Raw genomic sequence first — 21,304 nt, 5'->3', positions numbered from 1 at the left:
CCCCGCAGGAGCAGCACCTCTCATGTTTGTGGGCAAACATTTTCAGTGAGTGAATGAATGAGTGAATGAATAAATGCCTCCACACACTTTAGCATGGATTCTCTTTTCCACTTAGAAAACACTTTTATTCTAAAGAATTCTGAGTATCTCTGGCATTTGAAGGTTTCCCTAACTCCCCTCTCTGCCCTTTGTAGTCACAGGTAATGCCCTTCATCTTTTGAATGCCAGTGTAACTGTGCATATCTCTACTGTGGGATTATTCATGGGTTATATGTTTTGACTATATTGCTTTCTTTCTTCCAAAAGCCAGTATCCTAAGACCAGAGGCTATGACTGAATCAACTTAATGCATGTAGAGACTGGCACCATTATTGGCTCATAGAAGGTGTGCAATAAAATGAATGGATAAATAACATTGTTAAATGGCTGTGTGTTCCCGTATGTACAGATTTCTAGCTTTACTGCAGTGATTCTAGATTGGAATTTTATTTACTTGGAGACTGTGATTTACAAGTCACCAGATGCATTTATTTTACCAAATTTGAAAAATTATTGGCCGTTATCTCTGTGAATGTTCCCTGTCCCTTGTTTTTCCTCTTCTCTTCTCTGGAACATTTTTTAAACACATGCTCTGCTCTTTCATTCTAATTTTCCTCCCCTAACTTCTCATTTATATTTTCCATCTCTGTCATTCTGTGCTTTATTCTGGGTAGTTTCCTCAGTAATTTCTTGTAGTTTACAGATCCATTTTTGAGCAGTGAATAATGTGATATTTAATGCATATATTAAAATTTAATTTCAATGACTTTTAATTTCTAAGAGTTCATCTTTATTCTTTTTTAAATCTGCTTTTTCTTAAATATTGATTCTTGTTTTATGTCATATATACAGTTATTTTCTTTGTCTTAATGACGCTTGTCATACCATGTATAACTGATTTTTAACCAATATTATCCAAAGTTCTCAAGCTTCCACTGTTGCTGTTTATTATGTCTGCTGAAAAACAGGATTCTTTCTACCAATGTCTGTCATTCAGGGAGTGACTAGATATCTAGAGGAATCCTGTGTGGCCAGAGTTCGAATGTTGTCCTTTGGCTCTGGTCAAATGCTCCAGGAATTTAACCAGCCAGGGACTATTTCTATGTTAATTTGTTAGTGAAAATGTGCTATGGACATGTGTAGTCTATGTTTTACATTTAAACCCCTAAAAATAGGACAGGACTGACTGTGGTTATGATTTCTGTGGGGAGAGATATTCGTCTACCCAGAATCTATCCAAGAAAGTTTTCTTGCTGCTTGTCAGTATATGTGGGCAGGTAAGATTTGTTATGGTATCCCTCCCACTGAGGTAGTAACCTTTTGATTGTTCATATTTATGTACAATAATTTTTAGGGCCAACAACATGTTCTCCTTTCCTATGAGGACCATAGCCCCTTGGTTAATAAGATAAGCCAAAATTCCTATAAACCCTGAGTCTTAGGTTGCTGTCCGTCTAGTGGCCCAGGGACTGCTCCTTTTTCAGTGAGATGTTAGCTCTCTTTATTGAAAGCACATTCTCAGTTTTTCTGGTCCACATGGTCCCAGAAGTATACTAAACAAGGTGTTCTCTGCTAATGATATATTTTCTGTTTAAAGAAATGAGGGACTCTGTTTCTCTTTATTATAATTACAGAGGAAATAGTGGCCATAGGTTACTTTAGGATGTATGAGCTGTATATGTATGTAGAATAGACCATCATCCAGATGTTTGTGATTACAAGCCTCTTTATGTCCACCTAGGAAATGGGCAGTACTGAATTTGATTAGAGCTTGATATTTTGACAAATTCTAAACATGTAAATGCTTATTTTTGGATTATTGTTAGAGGTAGCTAATTTAGAGATTTAGCTTTTAGATTGATTAATCACAGACTTTTTTCTGAAATAAAGTACTTAAAAACATTAATATCAAGAGAAGGCATTGGGTAGCTTTACACATAGTGATGTTGATGACCTATTGGGTCACATATAATATAATGCGTGTGCATGTGTGCATGATATAAAGGTACAGGACAGTTTGTTCTAGGCATGCTGCAATATCTCACCTGTTTAAATATTTCATGGTAAACAGAACATCCTGCAATGATGACTGATTGTATTTCTCAATTGTCTCTTACATCAAATGCATTCGCTTCGTAAAATAATGTACATGCTGTTCCTGTAAACCCTCACCATAAAGTTGCTGCTTGCTGATAACCTTTGCAAAATAATTAATAATAAAAAACCATACACACTAAAAATAGCAGAGGACACTTAGAAGTGAGGAATTAAAGTAACGAGATTCTGATATCACATCGAGTATATCATAGTGGGTCCCTTAAGAATAGAATAAAACTCAGCTATTTGAGACTCTGTTGCACAGTAGACCACTTCTACTACAGAAGAAATTATTTGGTATGTTCTGTGATGGAGGACTGCCCTGGATGTTCAGTGGGAGCCTTGGGCTGCAAGCCCTCAGTGCACACAACTTTCCAGAGAACAGGCTCTGGACAAGGCCCACTGTTGGTGCCTGATGAATGGTTCCGAAATCTGAAGGAGTGAACTCAAATAAGAGTAAGCCAGAAAGGAGAGGTCACTGGGAGTCAGTGCAGGACGTGGGATCTGGGGATAGAATGACAGGGAAACTACCTCCAAATACGTCCCTGCTCCCCGCCCCCTCCCTCTCCAGGAAGTGTGCTGGAGAGAGAAGGATCCAGAGGGAACCGCTGGGAAGACTGAGTGAGCTACAAAATTGCATGGAGGAACCAGAAAGTGGACGTGTGTGTCCACTTGCCCCTTTGTAAAGAGTTGATTTAATTGAGAGAAATGCTTTTTCTTTTTTTGGTATTGCCACGAAAAGCTCGCTGCAGAAGTGAAAGTTCAAATTAACTCAAAAGTAAAAAGTCATGGTTTACTGATTTGGGTACTACAAACACATTCTCCTCCTGTCTCAAGCAAATTAATTTTGTTTAATTAACTTTGAATTTTCTTAAATACTAGAAGTTGGTTTAATTATACACACATTCAATAATCTATTTTGTGGATTAATTGGCCAAAATATATTATGTTTTGAGTATGTACTATACCCAATTCTGCACTTCCGAAGAATGCCAGAGAAGCCAGCGGCTCTGCATTTCGTGGATAGTGTTTTGTTTTGCCTCTTCTTTGATTAAAGATTGATTTTTTTAAAGCCTTCATATTGTTTCATGTTGTAACTCTATTATTTCCCTATTTTTCTTTGTTTTGCATAATGCAAAATAATTATTCTTATAAGCACATTTCCTCTAAGTGTCTGAATAACTTCTAAGTTCCCTTCCCTTAGATAAGGAATTTTTATGTTTGAAGATCCCCAAGATTACAAAGTCTCTTAGACATATGCTGATGAGATTAAGTGCACTTACCAAATTGTTAACATTTTACTATATCACTAATTGAAATGTATAGTTAGAGTTTCTGATCAAGGCAATTGTTTATTGAAACATGCACCAGCATTTTGGCATTTTAAAAAAGCCCAAAAACATTCACCTTTTTAAATATTGGTTTACCTTATTGAATTTAATAATTAAGTAATCACTGACATTATATATTAGCATTCTATATAATATGTAATGTAATGCATTTATGTATATATTGTATCATTTTCTGTCTCCCCCACTATCTCTGGACAAATACTGTGTCTCATTCATCTTTGAATCCCGGTAATCACAATTCTTGGTACATGTATAAAGTCAGTATTTTTGTTTACTGGACTAAAACCTTATTATCTTAAATTATCAACTCATGAGAATGAAAACATGGAACACTGTATCTCATCAACATACAATTTGTTCAAGTAACTCTTTATAAAGCTTTTTTTATCAGACAGCGTAAATCTACAATAGCACAGTTACCTCTATTTGAGCAATTTTAATGCGCTCGATTTTTATTTAAATTCTTACCTGTTAGTGAGTAATGAGAGTGTGGGAACCCTGCTTTATTCAGACCTATGGCCCTGTGATTGGTATTAAATATTTAGAGATAGAGTGCCTAGATTGATTAATGAGTGAAACTGTCTTATTTGCTGTGATAAGAATGTTCATCTAATAAAAAAATGAATGTTCAGGCAGAAAATAAGAAAATTATGAAACATTCTTATGAGTATAAACACTGTGTTTTTAGTATTCTGCACTAGGCAAATTAAATCATGGTTGATAAAATGTTGCCTTTAAATTTCTGTGTTAACTACAAGAATATTATTTACTAGGATCACATCATAATATATAGTAGTTGCTGAAATGCAAAATAAATTAGTAATGTATCATTAAACCCTACAGCAATTTCCTGATCAACATCATTATATAGATGTAGTACAGTTGCTTAAATGTAATATAATTAACATTTTAAGTGTCCTACATTGTCTGATGTTTTAAAATAGACTTGGGGGGATTGGCTAAAATGTGTGATTGATTCCACATAGTGGAGATTTTCAGTTTCAGGAGGAAGAAATTTCCTATCCAAAAATGGAGATTAGTGGGAAGCGAGGGTATTTAGACTTGCTGGTGTTAGCAAATCAGCTGATGAAGGTTCTCAGCCAAAGCAATGAAGACGAAGCATGACACATGATGCAATTTAATACTGGATGTTTTCCTTTCCGTGCTCTGCCTCCACTGGATTCCTTCTCTCTCCTCTGCTACTACATACAGAGCTCCTGCTTTCGGTCCTGCTTGTGGTAGATGCCTTGTTTTTTGAGAGGAGCTTAAAAAGAAAAAAGAAAAAAGAAGATAGGAGGCCAGCCTACCTTCTCTTTAAATGAGACTTTTGTAAGAAAATTATCTTTTTTACCCAGAAAGGGAAAAGGAAATAGGGCTTGAGCACTGTGTTTTTTTTTTTAATGATGATAACTGTGGTTTTTGACTTCATTAGTTCATTTATGTAATTTAACTTTTTCTTCCTCAACTTTAAGTATTAGATTCCCTAACAAATTAAAAGTAAATATCTATTTTTATTCTATTTTCCTAAATTTAGAAGATTTTACTTTCATGAAAGTTGAGATTCAGAGTTAACTCTGTGAAGCATGCAATACCTTAAATACTGAAGGCATTAGAAGCAGCAAATTGAGATTAAAAGAAAAGCTACTACAGGGGTTTGAGTAATTGTCTAAAAAAATCCACAGAACTGAATTTATTTAAATTTATTTCTAAGGAAATATTCAGTTTTGTACATTTGAAAACTGAAGATAAATTTGACAATGAAGATGTATCTGAGCTTCATCATATTTCTCCTTATGTTTTTATTAATACCAATAAAAGTGGAATTGGCTTAGAACACTATAACGTTACTTCTGTAAAGAATAATATTGGCATAATAATAGTAGTAGTAATACTAAAAGTTGACCCAATTTCTGCTAGGTCAGAATATTGTTTCATTCCTTTAGTGTATGAGTGAAAATAAAAATAGAATGTTAATTCCTGTGTGTTGACAAACATAGTAAGCCCAGAACAGTCACTGGTCTTAAAGATTCCAGGTTATATCTTTGGGGAAAACTAATCTTAAATGTATTAGACTAATACATTACTCTAATAATGTATACATTAGATGTATACTGATAATGTGTACTAATACATTAGACTAACACATTTAAACTAATATTAAAATGTATTATTTTATCGATTCAGTATCATTCTGTGTAACTGATTGCTTTTTTATATTCTTCTGTAACTTACTTGGATGTCTCGTATTAACATCTCAAAATGAGAATATCACAGCGGAACTAAAGCACATCATTCTGACCATTAATAATAATGTGTACAGAATTTTTGACTTTTAGTTAATTTTTAATTGTAAGGCTATAATGATATTTAGGCAATTTGCTTGGGTCTTTCTTGCAAATCCTCTTTTATGTAGTAGGATTTTGACCTAAAACCCAATACAACATGGTCAGAGATCACTTACTTGGAGTATTAACTTACTATTTAAGCTCCATTTATTATTTCATGAATACTGTTTTGTTGTTATTAATAAGTAGCTTAACTTTAGCATGCAGGTAGAAATATTATAGTAGTTAAAAAAAAGTTTAGAACGAACCTGAGAATAAATAAAGATCTTACTCTGAATGCTAGTGACTTACTTCAAATCATTTTTCTTTTGGATTATCTTGGCTCTGTTTTAGAAAATTCTATGTTGTAATATTATAAGCAAATCACTTTTTTATATGATATGTAATTTTGTTGCAAATATGTAGTATACTTAAAATCACAGTGACAGTGCAAAGACAAAGTTTTGTAGAAATTGTTAAAAAATAGAAGCAAAAAAAAAGATGCAATAGAAGAGTAGATCTTGGAATGAAACCCACATTTCCTATTCCTTGTTTTCTTGATTTTATTAGGGTTATTTATGACTAGAGGAGTATTTATGTCTGTACTAATATAAACACTTTTAATCAGCATTTAAATAAGAACTGATATTTAGCAAAAAGAAAAATTATGTTATTTAATTTAATTTATTAATCTATCCTGAAATAACCAGTTCTAATATCCCATTTTTGATATCATCTAGTCACATACTTGGTTGTAGGCAAGATTAATTTACTAACTAGAATCTACATTTTATTAAGCTACTATGGTTCTGGGAGTTTAACAAACTCCCAATTTGTTAAAGTGGAGGTATTAATGTTTCCTACTAACGCATGGGAGACACTTGGGCGGGATTGGGGCTGCTGCAAGGACACCAGGGCCTTGACCTTTCGCACATAGGACGTGTCTTCGTGCAGGTGTGTGGCCATGCAACTTTGGTACAGGTTCAGTGTATTGTTCTTCTGCTTATTTTACTAGAAAAGGCCACCACGCTAGTTTGGTGAAATATTTATATTTCTATGTAAAACTGTTTTATTATATCCTCACTTTTCTTTCCTTTCTTTTGTCATATTTCCCTCCTGTTTTTCCTCAAAATATTTAAGGCAGATTTGTCACCTTCGGTCATCTTTGTGCATGTTTGTTTCTTATTCTAAAGTTTCTTCACTGGACAATTTTCCAAATAAATTCTCATTATAGTATTTATGGGATTTTGTTTCTTTTTATTTTATATTGCAAAAAGAATGATTGACTTTTTATGGAATTGATTTTTTTCACTTACTTTAGCCAACCTTTGACCAAAGGAAAAACGTAGAGCTTTCATTCAAGACTTATTTATCAACAACCTGCGTAGAGCTGCTCCCACTTATAGTGGGAACCTACAGAATTGACCAGGTATATATCGAAACTTTAAGATAGTCATGGAGACTTTCTCATGTATGTGAAACCTACCATACATCTAATACTGACTTATTTTATGAGAATCAACCAGTAACTTTAAGACATGATCTCCATCCACTAAGAATCAAATAGTGATATTTAATTTTATATGTTAAATGAGTAGTATTAAATATTTAAATATGTGAATAGGTAAAGTGGAGAAAGGAAAGTGTATTAGGATTCCCTAGAGAAAAAGAACAAATAGAAAATTATGCACTTTTATGTATGTGCACGTGCATATAAGAGATTTATTATGTTATTATTTATTGCACAGTCATGGAGGCTGAGAAGTCCCAAGGTCTGCAGTCAGCAAGCTGGACACAGTAGAACCAATGGTATAGGTTACATACAGTTCAAGAGCCATTAGGCTCGAGATCTAGGAAGAGCTGATGTTTCAGGCTGAGTCTGAAGTCAGGAAAAGATGATATCGTGGCTCAGAGCAGTCAAACAGGAGGAGTTCCCTCTTGCAGATGGGAAGATCAGCATTTTTCTTCTATTTAGTTTTTCAGCTGGCTAGATGAGGCCCACCAAATTAGGGAGGACATCTGCTTTACTCATTTTATCTATTCAGATGCTAATTTCATCCAGAAAACCCCTCACAGACATATTCAGAAGCATGTTTGTTAAGTATCTGGGCACCCTGCTGCCCAGCCAAGTTGTCACATAAAATTAACCATCTCAGAGAGTATGACTAAAACAGAGAAGGTCTTGTTTTCTGGATGTGTGCTTGGTTTGGCTTTGGTGTCTGGGTCCAGATGACCAGGGAAAGAATCCTGGGGAGATGGCAAAAAAGCAAAGAGTAGGTTGGTGTTAAGTCACATGGTGGCCAGCGACAGTGACGAGGAGGCTGCAACTTGGAAAGTACCACTAAATCAGAATAGTTTGATGGGGTGGGGCTGTGTTATGGGGTGTCTTGAAAAACATGTAGGAGAGTTTATTATTTAAATGAAATGTTTGAAAGTAGATTACAGGGTTGACATGATGGCGATGAAATTTGGGAAGATTAATCTGACAGAGATCTCATGCATTCACTCATTATCTTCAATCCCTATTAACAACTATGTGGTATTCCCCAGATGGGTGCAATTTACAGGCTGGTATTGCCTTTTTGGAGGGTATTCATGTCCAAATGTAATACAGATTGATAGAGTGCCGTAGTGGAGGCAATGCAGAGTTTGGGAAAGTTTGTAGGAAGGACATTCAGCCTAAGGCTTCCCAGGGAAAGTGGCTGTGAAGAACAATGGGTGTTACCCAGAACATTCAGTGGGGCTTGGATGTGGATTATATTGCCAGTAGAGGGAATAATGAATGAGGGCACAGACGTGGGTGAGAATGGGTCTGTTTGAGGGATGGAAGGAAAGTTCTATGTGGCAAGAGCTCAGACAGAGTGAAAGGAGTAGCTTTGTCAAGACCAGAAGCTGGAGGAATATTCATGCAGAGTCTGGAGATGTGATAAAATGGACCCTGGCAAGCCATGATGGAGAGTTCAGATCTTAGGAGCAAGGTTTTGATTTGTGAAGTAAGTTCACCAAGTTTACCTTCTAGAAAGAGAACTTTGACTGCAGTGAGGAAAATAGATTAGCTGTAAGTAGGACTGGATCCCTGGAGACAGAGGCTTCTACAGTATCAGGGTGACTTGTAAGGTTAGAAATGGAGAATCAACTTATAAGAATAAGCTTATCTCTAAGTGCTGGAGGTAGGGAACATGAAGAAAAAGGTACACCTCTTATATTCACTTCAAATAAAGAATCAACCCCCTTAGGCAAATTTCCACATGGTACTAGAGGAGAAATAAGTTTGGTATTATGAGTATCTCAATAGTGAAACTGAAAGGCAAGAAAAATAGAGAAGGTGAGAGGATATTAAAATTCTGTGTTAGGCCTTCCAAATTGGAGGAAGTTGCTTGATGTATTTGTGAGTTACAATCAGCATGGTATTTTCCACAGAGACAGCAGTGCAAAATCACTTGATGCAAGTTCACAGGTGGGCCCCAGAAGAACCCAGGAAACAATGCATTTATCAGTAGTAAATCAGTAAATGGCCATGTGTCTCAATGGCATATTCTGTAATATTCACATATTACAGGAGTTTCCATGCAGCTGCTTACCTAAGTCTGTATGTAAGACATGGGGTTACGTGTTAAAGACTTGACCTTACATAAAACCTTACACAATGCGTTCTCATAATGATTTCCCCTGAGGCAGATTTTAGCAACTTTCAAGCTTGGCTGAAGCGTATTATATATACATACATACTTCCCCTCCCTATGTACAGAAAAGGAGCAAGCTTGGCAATGACTTTGGGCGGACTACAGAAATCTCCTGCTCCCCCACCCCTCACACATGCAGGCCCCAGGCCTTGACTTGTTAAAAACAGGTTCACAAAAGCCAGACCAGGCCACACATTTGGAGCAAAAACTTCTCCCCATTTCACCAATTCACTCTTTTAAACAGTTCTCTGTGAGAAGGAAAGGTACTTCTTCCTGTGGCAGAAGGGACCCAAGCCCAAAACAAGCATGAGGACCAGATATAGACTGGGATTTGAGCCCCCAAACACTTGTCTCGGGCCCTTCATGCAGGACAGACACTCAGTTCTTGTGTCTCTGTGCCTATTTCTCTGAATCAGACATTTTTATGAAACAAGTTAGTTAACTCTAAGCATTCAGTATTTAAAAGATGGTAGGAGTTTCATTTGTTCCACCAGATGTTTTGAAGAAATATTCTGATTAGAAAAATATGGACAAACTATTCCAGGAATGTCACAAGACCCAAAGGCTCTCTGAATGCGTAATTTATTAAAAGGGTTCTGTTCTTTTCCTGAATTTATTAAATGATTCTGTTCTTTTCCTAAAGACCACTGGCAATATTTCTTCTTTCCAAACAAAACAGTGTGCAGCTAACATATTAATATTTTCTTTGGTGGAGATTTATGTATCTGAAACTATGTTAATAACAATCTTACTCATATTCTGTTTGGGGAGATTTAAATTTTCTTAATACTTTCCAGATAGTTTAAAAACAACGAAGAACAGAATTTCCTTTTTAGGAACAAGGTGGGGGTGGTTGGGCAAGAAGCAGCAGTTTACCATCTTCATTTGTAAACTGTAAACAGTGCTCTCTTTGTTGATGCCAGCTGTTTGATTTTTGCCTTACCTGGTTTCTGTTTACATATTAAACGTCCCCAAGTAGAAGGCAGCTTTGCTCACAATAGAGGAGACATTGTTCTTTTGTATTTATGCTGAAGCTTAAACACTGAGCAAAATATCCTGTTTGTAGTCTATGAGCCTCTGACTTGGTAAATGGGCCACACACATGCTTTTAAGTACATAGTATTATTTTTTCTTTGCTCGTGAGTCTTCGTCCCCAGGGTATCTTGGACACTCATGCAGGTACACAGCAGTCCTTCTGTGCCTGCTGAGTGGTGGTGCCAGAAAACTTGAGCAGGGCAGCTGTTCTTTCTTTGTTCCTTTAGCTGGTTGGTTATTTATTTATTTATTTATCTATCTATCTATTTATTTATTTATAGTTGACATATAAAATCATGCAAGTTTAAGGTATACACACAACATGCTGGTTTGATACATTTATATGTTGCAATATGATTACCATTGTAGCATTCCTGTCACATAATTATCATTTCTTTTTTTTGTGGTAAGAATAATTATAATCTAGTTACTTAGCAACTCTGAAGTTTATAGTACAGCAGTGTTGACTAAAATCCCTATGTCACTGATTATATCTCCAGGACTGACTTATTCACCTGCTAGTTGCAGGTCGGCAGTGGTAATGTGCCCGGCACCACTGTGCGATTGGCCTCTGTATTGGAGGCACAAGCACCAGAAGGGGATGCGGGGCCTTGAAATCCCAAGGTGGACTTTTTGCGAATGCCCATTGTTCGTATTTGATATGCAGTTCATGCCATCATGAATTCAGTCCACTTGTCAGAGTGGCACCATAGGCTAGGGAGCAGCATTTGTCCCTCAAACTGGCACATTCTAAAAGAGTTTTCCACTGTGGACTCTTATTAACAAAGGAAAATTCTCCTATGATTTAGTGTATGACTTAACTTTATCCGTATGTTTTCAGATGGCCTATAAACTTAGTCCAGGGGTTGAGGATCTTTTTTTTCCTCCACAAAGCATAAAGATCAGAACACATACACATTCATACATACACACTCACACACATTCATAGACACACACTACACATATGATTTTGACTATGAATTTGAACTACTTCAGAAGATATATCATTGGAATGCCATTGGGTTGGCTAAGAAGTTCATTTAGCTTTTTTTCCATATAGCTCTAGTGCGTAGTTGTCTTTTTATTTAATTTAAAAAAATTTTTGCATAATTGTCTTTAACTTCATTCAAATCAATTTTGTTAGATTGTATCATGATGGCTGTCATAGTGTGTATTAAAAAACTTATGAAAATTGGTGAATTTTTATGTAGTCATTTTAATATTGAAGATGGAAGTAAATAAGTAACATTTTCATCATATTGTGCTTTATTTTTTCATAAAAGGTAAAAACATAACTGAAACACAAAAAAGATTTGTGCAGTGTATGGAGAAGGTGCTGTGAGTGATCAAATGTGTCAAAAGTGGTTTTGCAAAGTTTCTTGGTACTGTTGACATTTTGACCAAATAATTCTTTGCTGTGGTGCTGTCTTATGCATTAGAAGATGTTTAGCAGCACCTCCTCCCTCTACCCACAAAGCCCATAGAGGGAGATAGCTGACATACTCAAAATATCCAAATCAATAAAGTTGTTGGTGAAAATTTAAAAATGTGACTTTTATTTTATGGAAAAAACTGAGCAGACTTTTTAACCAACCTAACACTTGCCATGATAGTCAACAAATTGAAATAATGAAATAGTTGATTAGAAATAGGACATTATCAACATTTGTTGTTACTGAGTTATTTTAAATAAATTTAACTTGCAATGACTTGGGCTTTTCTTGTCCAAAGCCCAAGCAGAATTCTACACTGCCTGATTTTAACACATATTTATTTCATTTACTATTTTGTTTCTTGTAAATGGAAACAAAGATCTTTGCGTATTTGGTATTTTTCATGCTGATCTGTAAAAATGAGATTTATTAACTTGCTCAAAAAAACACACCATTAAATTTTGTAAATAAAGGGAATGTGAAACCCCAAGGAAACAACACAATTTTTTTCTGGAACCAGTAGATGAGGTAACCAAGTCACTGGAGCGAGACTGAAGGAGCTGTCACTGAATTCCATTCTTATGTCAAAGATGTGTCAGCCATGCTGGGGTCCCCATCACAGAGGAGCCCCCCCTGCCCGACAGAGAACCCACCCTGAGAGGAAGTGTGGATTCTGCAGCAGGTCTCAGAGGCTTCCCCTGAGCTGTGAGCTCCTCCAATTGACACCGGTAACATAAGTACAATGTTGGGCCCCAAAAGAGTAAATAAACAATGAGGTCCCTTAAATCTTCAAATTTCATGAGATTTTGCATTTCCAATTAAAATAGTAAAACCTTGGTTCTCGAATGTCTCCCATGTTGACCCATTCGGTTCTCAACAAAGTTGTTCACAGAAAAAAAAAAAAGAAAATGTCTCAGTTGTCAAACAAAACTTTGGTTCTTGACCCAAAACCCTTTCATGCTGATATTATATTTTTAAGGAGAAAAAAATGATATGGTTTTTGAACAAATCACATCTTGACTAGTTTAGGAACAAATTAGATTAGAGAACCAAGGTTCCACTGCATACCCATGTTAAATAATAATTTCACTGTTTAATTTTCTCCTCCCACATTTTCAAGCAAATATTTGACTCTAGGAAGATGTCTAGCAAGGCTGTTCAATCTCTCTTTCCCTTCCATCTCCCCTGCAAGAAATTTATAATTGAGCTTAAGAAGAACCTAGGAGTTAGGACAGAGTATGTGTTGGTTGAGCAATTACTGGACTGGTTACATCAAAGAAGTTTTTACTTCCTTATGACTCAAATAGGCACAATAATAGCATTTCTTTCATAATCAATGTGGAGATTAACTGAAGAAGTGCTTCTAAAGCATCCAGTCAGTGATATGACACATGGTATTAGTTCCCACTGCCTTTCCATTTGAGTAGAATTAGTCAAACAGTAGTAATCCACCTATTTTTAGTGTTATACAGCCCACATGTTACAGCCTTGCACTCTGAGGCAGACAACATCTAGAGCACTCCCTTGATCTGCCAGTCTTAGAAACAAAGCTCCAGTGGTTCTCGAACCAGCAAATGAGGTCATCTCTGCTGTTTCTGACTCCAGACATTGAAATATCTTGGTGCTGCCCAACATAGTGCTGTTTCAACTTATGGGTTAAAATGAGCTGATTAAAAAAAACAGATTGAGCTATAAGTATATGATTTTGAGTCATAAAAAAGTAATTTAAAAGACATTGGACAATGAGTACTAAGATTTGAATACTCCAAATTATGGAACCATTAATAACTAGAAAACAAAGTTGGAACTCTCAGATAAAAATATTTGCACAGATTTATTTAGGGTGGACCATGGCATGCAGATTAATGAGAAAACAGCAGGGAAGTGTACAACTCACAACCACAATCATTCTCACTATTTCCAAGTGTTGAAACACCTGGAAATGCCATAATACTGCACATGTGATCATCAACTTTTGAGTGGTTTGTATCGGAAAAAGATAGTCAAGAAGTGAGAACTATGATCCTTTTTTAAATACTCTTTTTTAAATCGTTTTTAAAAGATTTTATTTATTTATTTTTAGAGACAGGGGAAGGAATGGAGAAATAAAGGGAGAGGACCATCGACATGTGGTTTCTTCTCAGGAGCCTCCTCCTGAGGACCTGACCCACAACCCAGGCACGTGCCCTGCTAAGGAATTAAACTTTCGACCCTTTGGTTCACAGGCCAGCACTCAATCCACTGAGCCACACCAGCCAGGGCAGAACTATGATCTTTTTCTTGTATCTACTACTTTTTCTCTGACTGAGAAGAACGGAAAAGCATATTGTATAGATTAAAATATTCTCCATTGTTAAAAGTATTTATTCTAATTTCTCAAAATGTCCCTTCACTTGGCTCAGCTATTTGTGGGATTAAGAGCTGCATTGATGACAGAGTACTTTTACTAAAAGCTCTCCACATATGCAAAATATTTCCTTTCCAAGAAATACTCATATTCTACATGCCTATTGCAAGCTCAATGGAAAAATCATACCATGCACAAGATTTTATTTCATTCTCATAAAATTATTATGAACTAAAAATGGAGAATTTTTAAATTTTATTTTTGTTCTCTTTTCATTCCATTTTACAAATGATAAAACACAGATTTAAAATGTTATCAGAAAGGGGCAAAAAAGACTCAATTCTGAGTCTCCAAATTCTTAGTTGTAATATTTTAATAGCATATTTTTCAAGTATTTTTCTGTTCTTGTATGCAGTTTTTTTTAATATATTTTTTAAAGATTTTATTTATTTATCTTTAGAGGGGAAGGGAAGTAGAGAGGGAGAGAAACATCAATGTATGGTTGCCTTTTGTGCGTCCCCTGCAGGGAACTGGCCTGCAGGGAACTGGCCTGCAACCCAGGAATGTGCCCTGACTGGGAATCGAACTGCGATTGTCTGGTTCGCAGGCCTGTGCTCAATCCACTGAGCTACACCAACCAGGGTCTTGTATGCAGTTTTGTTATTAAAGGATGTCAAAAGCAAGTGAGCCTCTTTAATTTCTAAAATATAAACTTTTAATTTTTATACTAACCTAATTTTAAGACAGTTTTTCTGATCACTAAAAACTATATTTTCAGGAATATTTATAAAGGGCATATGGACAAAACCAAAGTGGGGTAGGATCAAGGGTGGGAAGTGGGGATGGCTGGGTTTGGTGGGTGGGGAAATGGAGCCGACAATACTTGAACAACAATTTAAAATTTTTTCAAAAACCTATATTTCTAGTGAAATCATCCCAGACACTATTGAATAATGGGAGAAAGTAAAAATTTGTGTAAACACCAGGTTCTATATATTTTTTATCATTTTCATGCCAACGAATGTTCTGGCTGCAGAGGAAAACAAGCAATTTTAAAGCGTCACTCCTGCCATTGGGCAATCCGCCCTCTAAAATTCTCTACTCTGACTGAATTGTTCCTGGACCACCCCATAATTAAGAGCTCTGTCCACAGCTACCAACATTGGTTTCACATTCCTTCTTCTACCTGGCATTCACCTGAAGTAAAAACTGTTGTGAGAATAAAAAGAATTGAAAGTGGTTACACTTTCTTATCATGAAGACTTTTTAGTCACTAAAATTTTGTAAATTTTTGGCAAAATGCTTCTCTGACCATCATAACCCAATTTCTTTCCTGATATTTTTGACCTTCCCCTTTTTCCTACTGCCCTGAACGCAGCCTAGCCACCCTACCTCAGGCAGCAGAGGACCTTCGGAGAAAGTGAAACCACCCTGTGAGCTGGTCTGCAGCTTCACCTGGCCCTTCTGTGGCTTGAGCTGAACTTCCCATGTCCCCCTACATGATAATCATTTCTATTATCCACAGCAAATGCCTTAGATTCCTAAGACATTCCTAGAGCCAACTGTGCCTCCTCATCTAAATTCAGTATTTTTCTGTCCTAGAAAAACCGAAGCCATGAAACAGTGGTTCCTCTACCCCACTGAGATGCCTCTGCCTTTGGACCTGTATTTCATCGCCCTTCTCAGTGGGAAACACACCCTCCACTGGAGTCCTGATTCAAACCCATCTTCCTTTCCCTGCAACTTTCTCTTTTTCACCCCAACAACCCCCTTTCTCTTAGTTTTTTTTTTTTAGCCAGTCTTTATGTATTTCTATCTCAGCATATAAATATTCGGAAGTCTCTCCCACTCCCCACCCCAGAGACTAGCCTGTTTTATTTCCGTCTTTCACAGCCAAGACTGAGAAAAGAAAAGCCCTCACAGCCCCCACTCCCATAGCACAGGCTGCAGCCTGTGTTCTCCCCACACCGTCTGTCTTCTGGTTTCTATGGTTTCTTTTCTATCAATATCAATCAATCTTAAAAACACATTATCTCTTTGTTTTGATGACTGATTTCTTTTAATTTCTCTACTCCTGTCCTGAACACTCAAATCTTTCTTCACCCTTAAAATTTTAGCATCTCTTTTTGTGTGAGTTCATTCACTCACTTTTGCATGTTGATGATTTCCAGATCTTATTTTCTAATATTTTTTGAGTTTCAGGTCCCTATAGCCAATAGTTTCTTTGAACCAAAGTTGAATTTTAACAAGAAGTTCAAAGTAAACAGGATCATTATAAAATATAAGAATTTCTGTGTCAAAAAACGTATTTTACCTGTTGGGAACACTCTGTGGTTGATGAGCCCACTGTGCAAGTTTTCCCAGACAGAAACGTGAAAAGCATCATCAATGCTCCTCTCTCTCTTCTGCCTGTATCCAGTCTGTCCTCTCATCCTGCCCATTCTGCCTCCTCAGTGCCTCTCTGTATCTTGTTTTCTTCTTCACCACTGCTAATCTCTCACTAGATCAACTAGCACCCTTAGTTGCCTCTCCTCTTTCCAGATAGTCTTTCACAGGGATACCAGAATGTTCTTTCTGAAACAACAATCTGATTGTGCCACTCCTTTGTTTTAAGACCATCAGGACTGCCTATTACTTCCCACACGTAGTTGAAACTCTTCTGCAAGACATACAAAAACTCCAGTGACTTCTCCAAGCTCATCAATCTCTGTTGTCTCATCATAGGCTCCAATTTTGTTCTTCTACCCAAGTTTCCTAATATATATCATGCATGCTTAATTTTATGTTCCTTTGTACTTGTTGCTAATTTTTAAGGAACACCCTTAAAATTTGCTTGGCATATTCTTATCAAAGTGTCAGTTCTGGAATCAAAGCTTCTTTCTCTCCTACAATTGTTCCTCGACAACTTCTTCTAGGTTTGGTCCCCTTGCTGGGCCACTTACAAATCCCTCACATTCATCTTTGTTGTTCTACTACTTTGACATTGTATTATATCTGCCCCTTCTCTTGTGTCTGCCGTGGACACATTATTTTTGTTGTTACTATTGAGCTTACAGGGATGAGCCCCTTATCTTTATATCCTCAGCTGCTAGTATTGTGGATTTGTTAGGTGATTCCTACATGTTTGTGGAATGAAAGAAATAAATCAATTAATTAATCAACCACCTCATAATTAAAAGATATTGACAAGAAGAAATAATAAATTACTTTAAATTAACATTCTTTAATAAAAATGTTAATTACAAAGTATATGACAGGACCCACCAAATTTCTGTATGAAATACATAAAACACCGTGACCTTCTCTTGTCAGTTGGAAGGGTGCAGCTAAGGTGAGAACCCAAGTAAAACAGTGTAAATATGTTCTGGTACAACAAGAACCTTTTTCTCCTTCCTGAAACATCATGTGCTATTATGTATCAAAGCCTTATAAACACAGTGCACAATGTCCAGGTGATTTCCATTATTCTGGACACCAAATATGGCCGAAGTGACTTTTAACCACTGCAGCTTGACGAGGAGCCAAGCCATAATGCTGTGTGCTTTCTCTCCTGACAGGTATTTGAACCAGACCCTACAAGACAACCTATCAATAGCAGAGAATTCTCTGAACAGGGAGAGATTTGCTGTTTTGAAACAAGCTCTGAATGTAGTTGGCTTTAGTAGCTTGGTGAGTTATATCACAAATATTTCTCTGAGAAACCAACCTTGTACTATTTATCAGAGTTAACCTTTCAAAACCTTTAACTGAGTCCCTATTATATTCCGGATGTGGTTGTAAACACTCATGAGTCAACAGAGAATAAGCCCCACTATCTGCCCCTTGGAATTTACATTCCAGTGGGGGAGATCGACATAAATGACGTGTTCAGGTTCATTCAGGTTCACAGGTACTGTGTAGACTAATAAAGAGTGACTAGAAGAGGGGCTGCTAATTTCAAGAGGGTGGCCAAAGAGATTTGACCAACTCCAGAAAACTGGCAGATTCGAAGGAACTGTTTACTGCCAAGAATCACTTTATTATAATATCTTCCTGAACAATATAAAACTGTTGTTATTTTTAAAGAATTACCAAATGCCTGCAAGAATTATGGACCTGAAAATTTTAATTTAAAATGTATAAGTTACTGGTGTGCAATGAAAATCTCCGGGACCATGTAAATGTTCTAGACCTGTGCTGTGCATTACAGGGGCCACTGGTCACCTGCAGGTACTGTGGCTAGTGAGAATGAGGAAGTGGACTTTTAATTTTTCTTTGTTAATTAATTTAAATGGAAATGGCACCGTATATTTAGTGTCATTGAATCGTACAGCATGGGTCTAGTGAGTCGGTGGCGTGAAGTAATCTAGGCGCTAAGACTTCCCGGATTCCCGAAAACCTCTTTCCCTTGCACATTACCCCTGTTTCCCCCTGTTTGATGTGGTGCGCTTTTGAGTTATGACCAGTTCCTCATCACAATTAACAAAAGATTGTGTGGCTAGCTTTGGTGTGCCAGAAGTCCAGAAATCCAGATTTAGTCGTGGATTTAAGTATTGTTTTTCCTTTTTCTTAAATCACTAACTTAATTGCTCTGGGTGTTTGTTTTCCTCTTGCCCATATAGATAGGGCTAATGGGGCAGCAAGTGGGTGGGAAGGAGGTAGGAAAGTGACAGAAAGGGAGGGGACAGAGGAGGGGACTCACCCTAAATGCATTGCCTTTGGGCACTTTGCTTCACTCCACCCTTGCCCCATTCAGAGATTGGAATTCTAAGAATAGCAATCATATGGTATACATTTTTTTATCCAGTCTCTGCATTTGTCCTTTACTAACTCCTATCCACTTGCTCTTTCCTACCTTTACACTTGCTACTGTTGTATTTTTTTGTTATTTCCCCCCTTGCTTTATGCCTGAAATGTCTCCTTTCTTATAGGAAACTGGCATGTAGAGGTGGCTAAGGAACCATTCTACCAAAGTTCCAGTTGCTTGGAAACAATGCTTTAAAAATCCACAATTGATCCTCAAAGTCAGGACATGCAAAATATACCTCCACTGAAGACAGCTAATAGACAATTGTTAAGAACCTTTTTAGTAAAAGAAATATGAGCATTTTAACAGAAAACAATCCCTGTATCTTGATCCTTCGGGGTGACTGGGATGGTGTCAGTTTAGTCCACTTGGTAAGAATAGATCACGTTCAATAAGATTGGAAGGAAGGTATTTCTAGGTGGGTGGTGGCCTTGAATCAAGGATGATTATAGTCCTGAGTGGTCAGTTCACAAAGGCACCTCCACCTCTTTCTCCATCATCGCCATTCCAGCCGGCCAGCCCCCTGCTCACAGCAGCTTGTTTTTACCTCTGTCGTAGTATTTACCACATTTTAATGTGTGGTTGTGGGTAATTTTCTCAGCTCCGTCTCCACCACTAAACTCTAAGATCCTTGAGGGCAAAACAAAGTCTTCTTGTCTGTGTATCCAGAAGTACCCATCTCACAAGGGCATAGAAAGTTTAATGAGCTATTGGAATTATTAACAGGGGAAAAGAGTTGTCAGGTAGTATAAGAGGTAAAATGTTATATAAACAAGTGTAAATGAATTAAATATAAAACACTTATTTGTGATTAGGGATTTATCAAAAGTGTTCTTAAGTAATGCCAAAATCATAGAACACTGGACTTGAAAATGCCTTAGAGATTATCACTATTGATGCCCTCATTTTAAAGATGATATAATTATATCTTATGATAAAAACTAGAAGTTCTGGAGGAAATTCATGAAGTCCTATGGTGTATATTGTTTCAACTATATATTTATAAAGAAAATAATAGTAGTTCTTAGTAAAACTTCCACAAGCAGGAGCTTATTTCCAAATTTCAGATTAGGAAAATAAATACAAACTTGAAAGGCTATCACACTTGCCCCATATGGAACTTAACCAATTTTACTATTTATAATATCACATTAAATATATTTAGGTAATCATAAATATATCATTATTCTAGAAAAGTATATTTTAATTTGCAGCTTCTTGACAGTGAATGAGCATCTAAAACAATATTTAAGGCATTTTTCTTTATGCAGAGTTCCAGATCCTCAGAGATTATCTTTCAGCAAATATTCTTGTTTTTTAATGTTTATTTATGTTTTCATTTTTTTTTTTTTATGTTTTGAGAAAGGGGAAGGGAGGGAAAAAAGGAGACACGCAGCAATGTGCAGGAGATACATCAGTGGGTTACCTCTCCCATGCCTTCTACTGGAGATCTGGGAAGGCCCACACCCCAGACATGTGCCCTGACTGGGAATTGAACCAGCGACCCTTTGGCTCCCAGGTTGGCACTCAATCCACGGAGCCACACCAGCCAGGGATCAGCAGACATTCTTCTACTTCTTGTTACCTTATATGCTCAAAGTAGCTCTTGCCAAAATTCCTTTTTTATGGATTTTCCTTGGAATACCTTAAAAAACAATTAGCATTTTATTTATCTAGGCATAGGTGTTTCATTGTGCCTCCCTTAATTTTCCAGCAGAAGTAAAAAATTCTAAAGCCATAATACCGATGTATCTCATAAGAGAGGTAACTGGAAGCTGGACACCACTGCCTGCCTCTCTGGTGAGGCAGCCCTGCCCCCTGGAGTCTGGTCGGCCCCCCAGGCAGTTCTGTCAGCTGGGGAAGCTGTGTGGAGCCTGACCTCCCCAGGACACCCAGCCAGTCAGACCATCCTTGCACAGACTCATCTTTCCTGTTGACATTTACGTGGAAACTGCTCATGTTTTTCAGAACATCACTTCCTTACTCTCTTTTGTTTAAGGACCAGGAACAGGAAATGTACAGGAAATGTGCATTGAACTATGAGATTTTCATTTTGAGCCAGAGAGTCAAACATTCAAGATCTGAAAAATCACAACACCACTAACAGGGTCCACGTCTTTTTTTGAAAAAAATTTTGAAATGTATTTTTAAGACAGGCATTATTTAGTTTAGTTTTTTTTTTACATAGAAAAGTATTAGTTATCATTA

General features: G+C 36.8%; 1 protein-coding gene across 1 annotated transcript in view; it reads left to right on the top strand.

Annotated features, from left to right (window-relative positions):
* MYO16 (myosin XVI) overlaps nt 1–21,304 on the top strand; it is a 660,093-nt gene that overhangs the window by 387,818 nt on the left and 250,971 nt on the right. Inside the window, exon 17 of the mRNA XM_053670348.1 lies at nt 17,868–17,979. Coding sequence (XP_053526323.1) covers nt 17,868–17,979 — 112 coding nt within the window. The remainder of the gene's footprint in view (nt 1–17,867; nt 17,980–21,304) is intronic.

This window comes from Artibeus jamaicensis, unplaced genomic scaffold, assembly GCF_021234435.1.
Source record: "Artibeus jamaicensis isolate MK-2021 breed Jamaican fruit bat unplaced genomic scaffold, CSHL_Jam_final contig_559, whole genome shotgun sequence".
NCBI lineage: Eukaryota > Metazoa > Chordata > Mammalia > Chiroptera > Phyllostomidae > Artibeus > Artibeus jamaicensis.
Note: the sequence above shows the minus strand (reverse complement) of the source record. Positions and strands in the feature narration are given on the sequence as shown.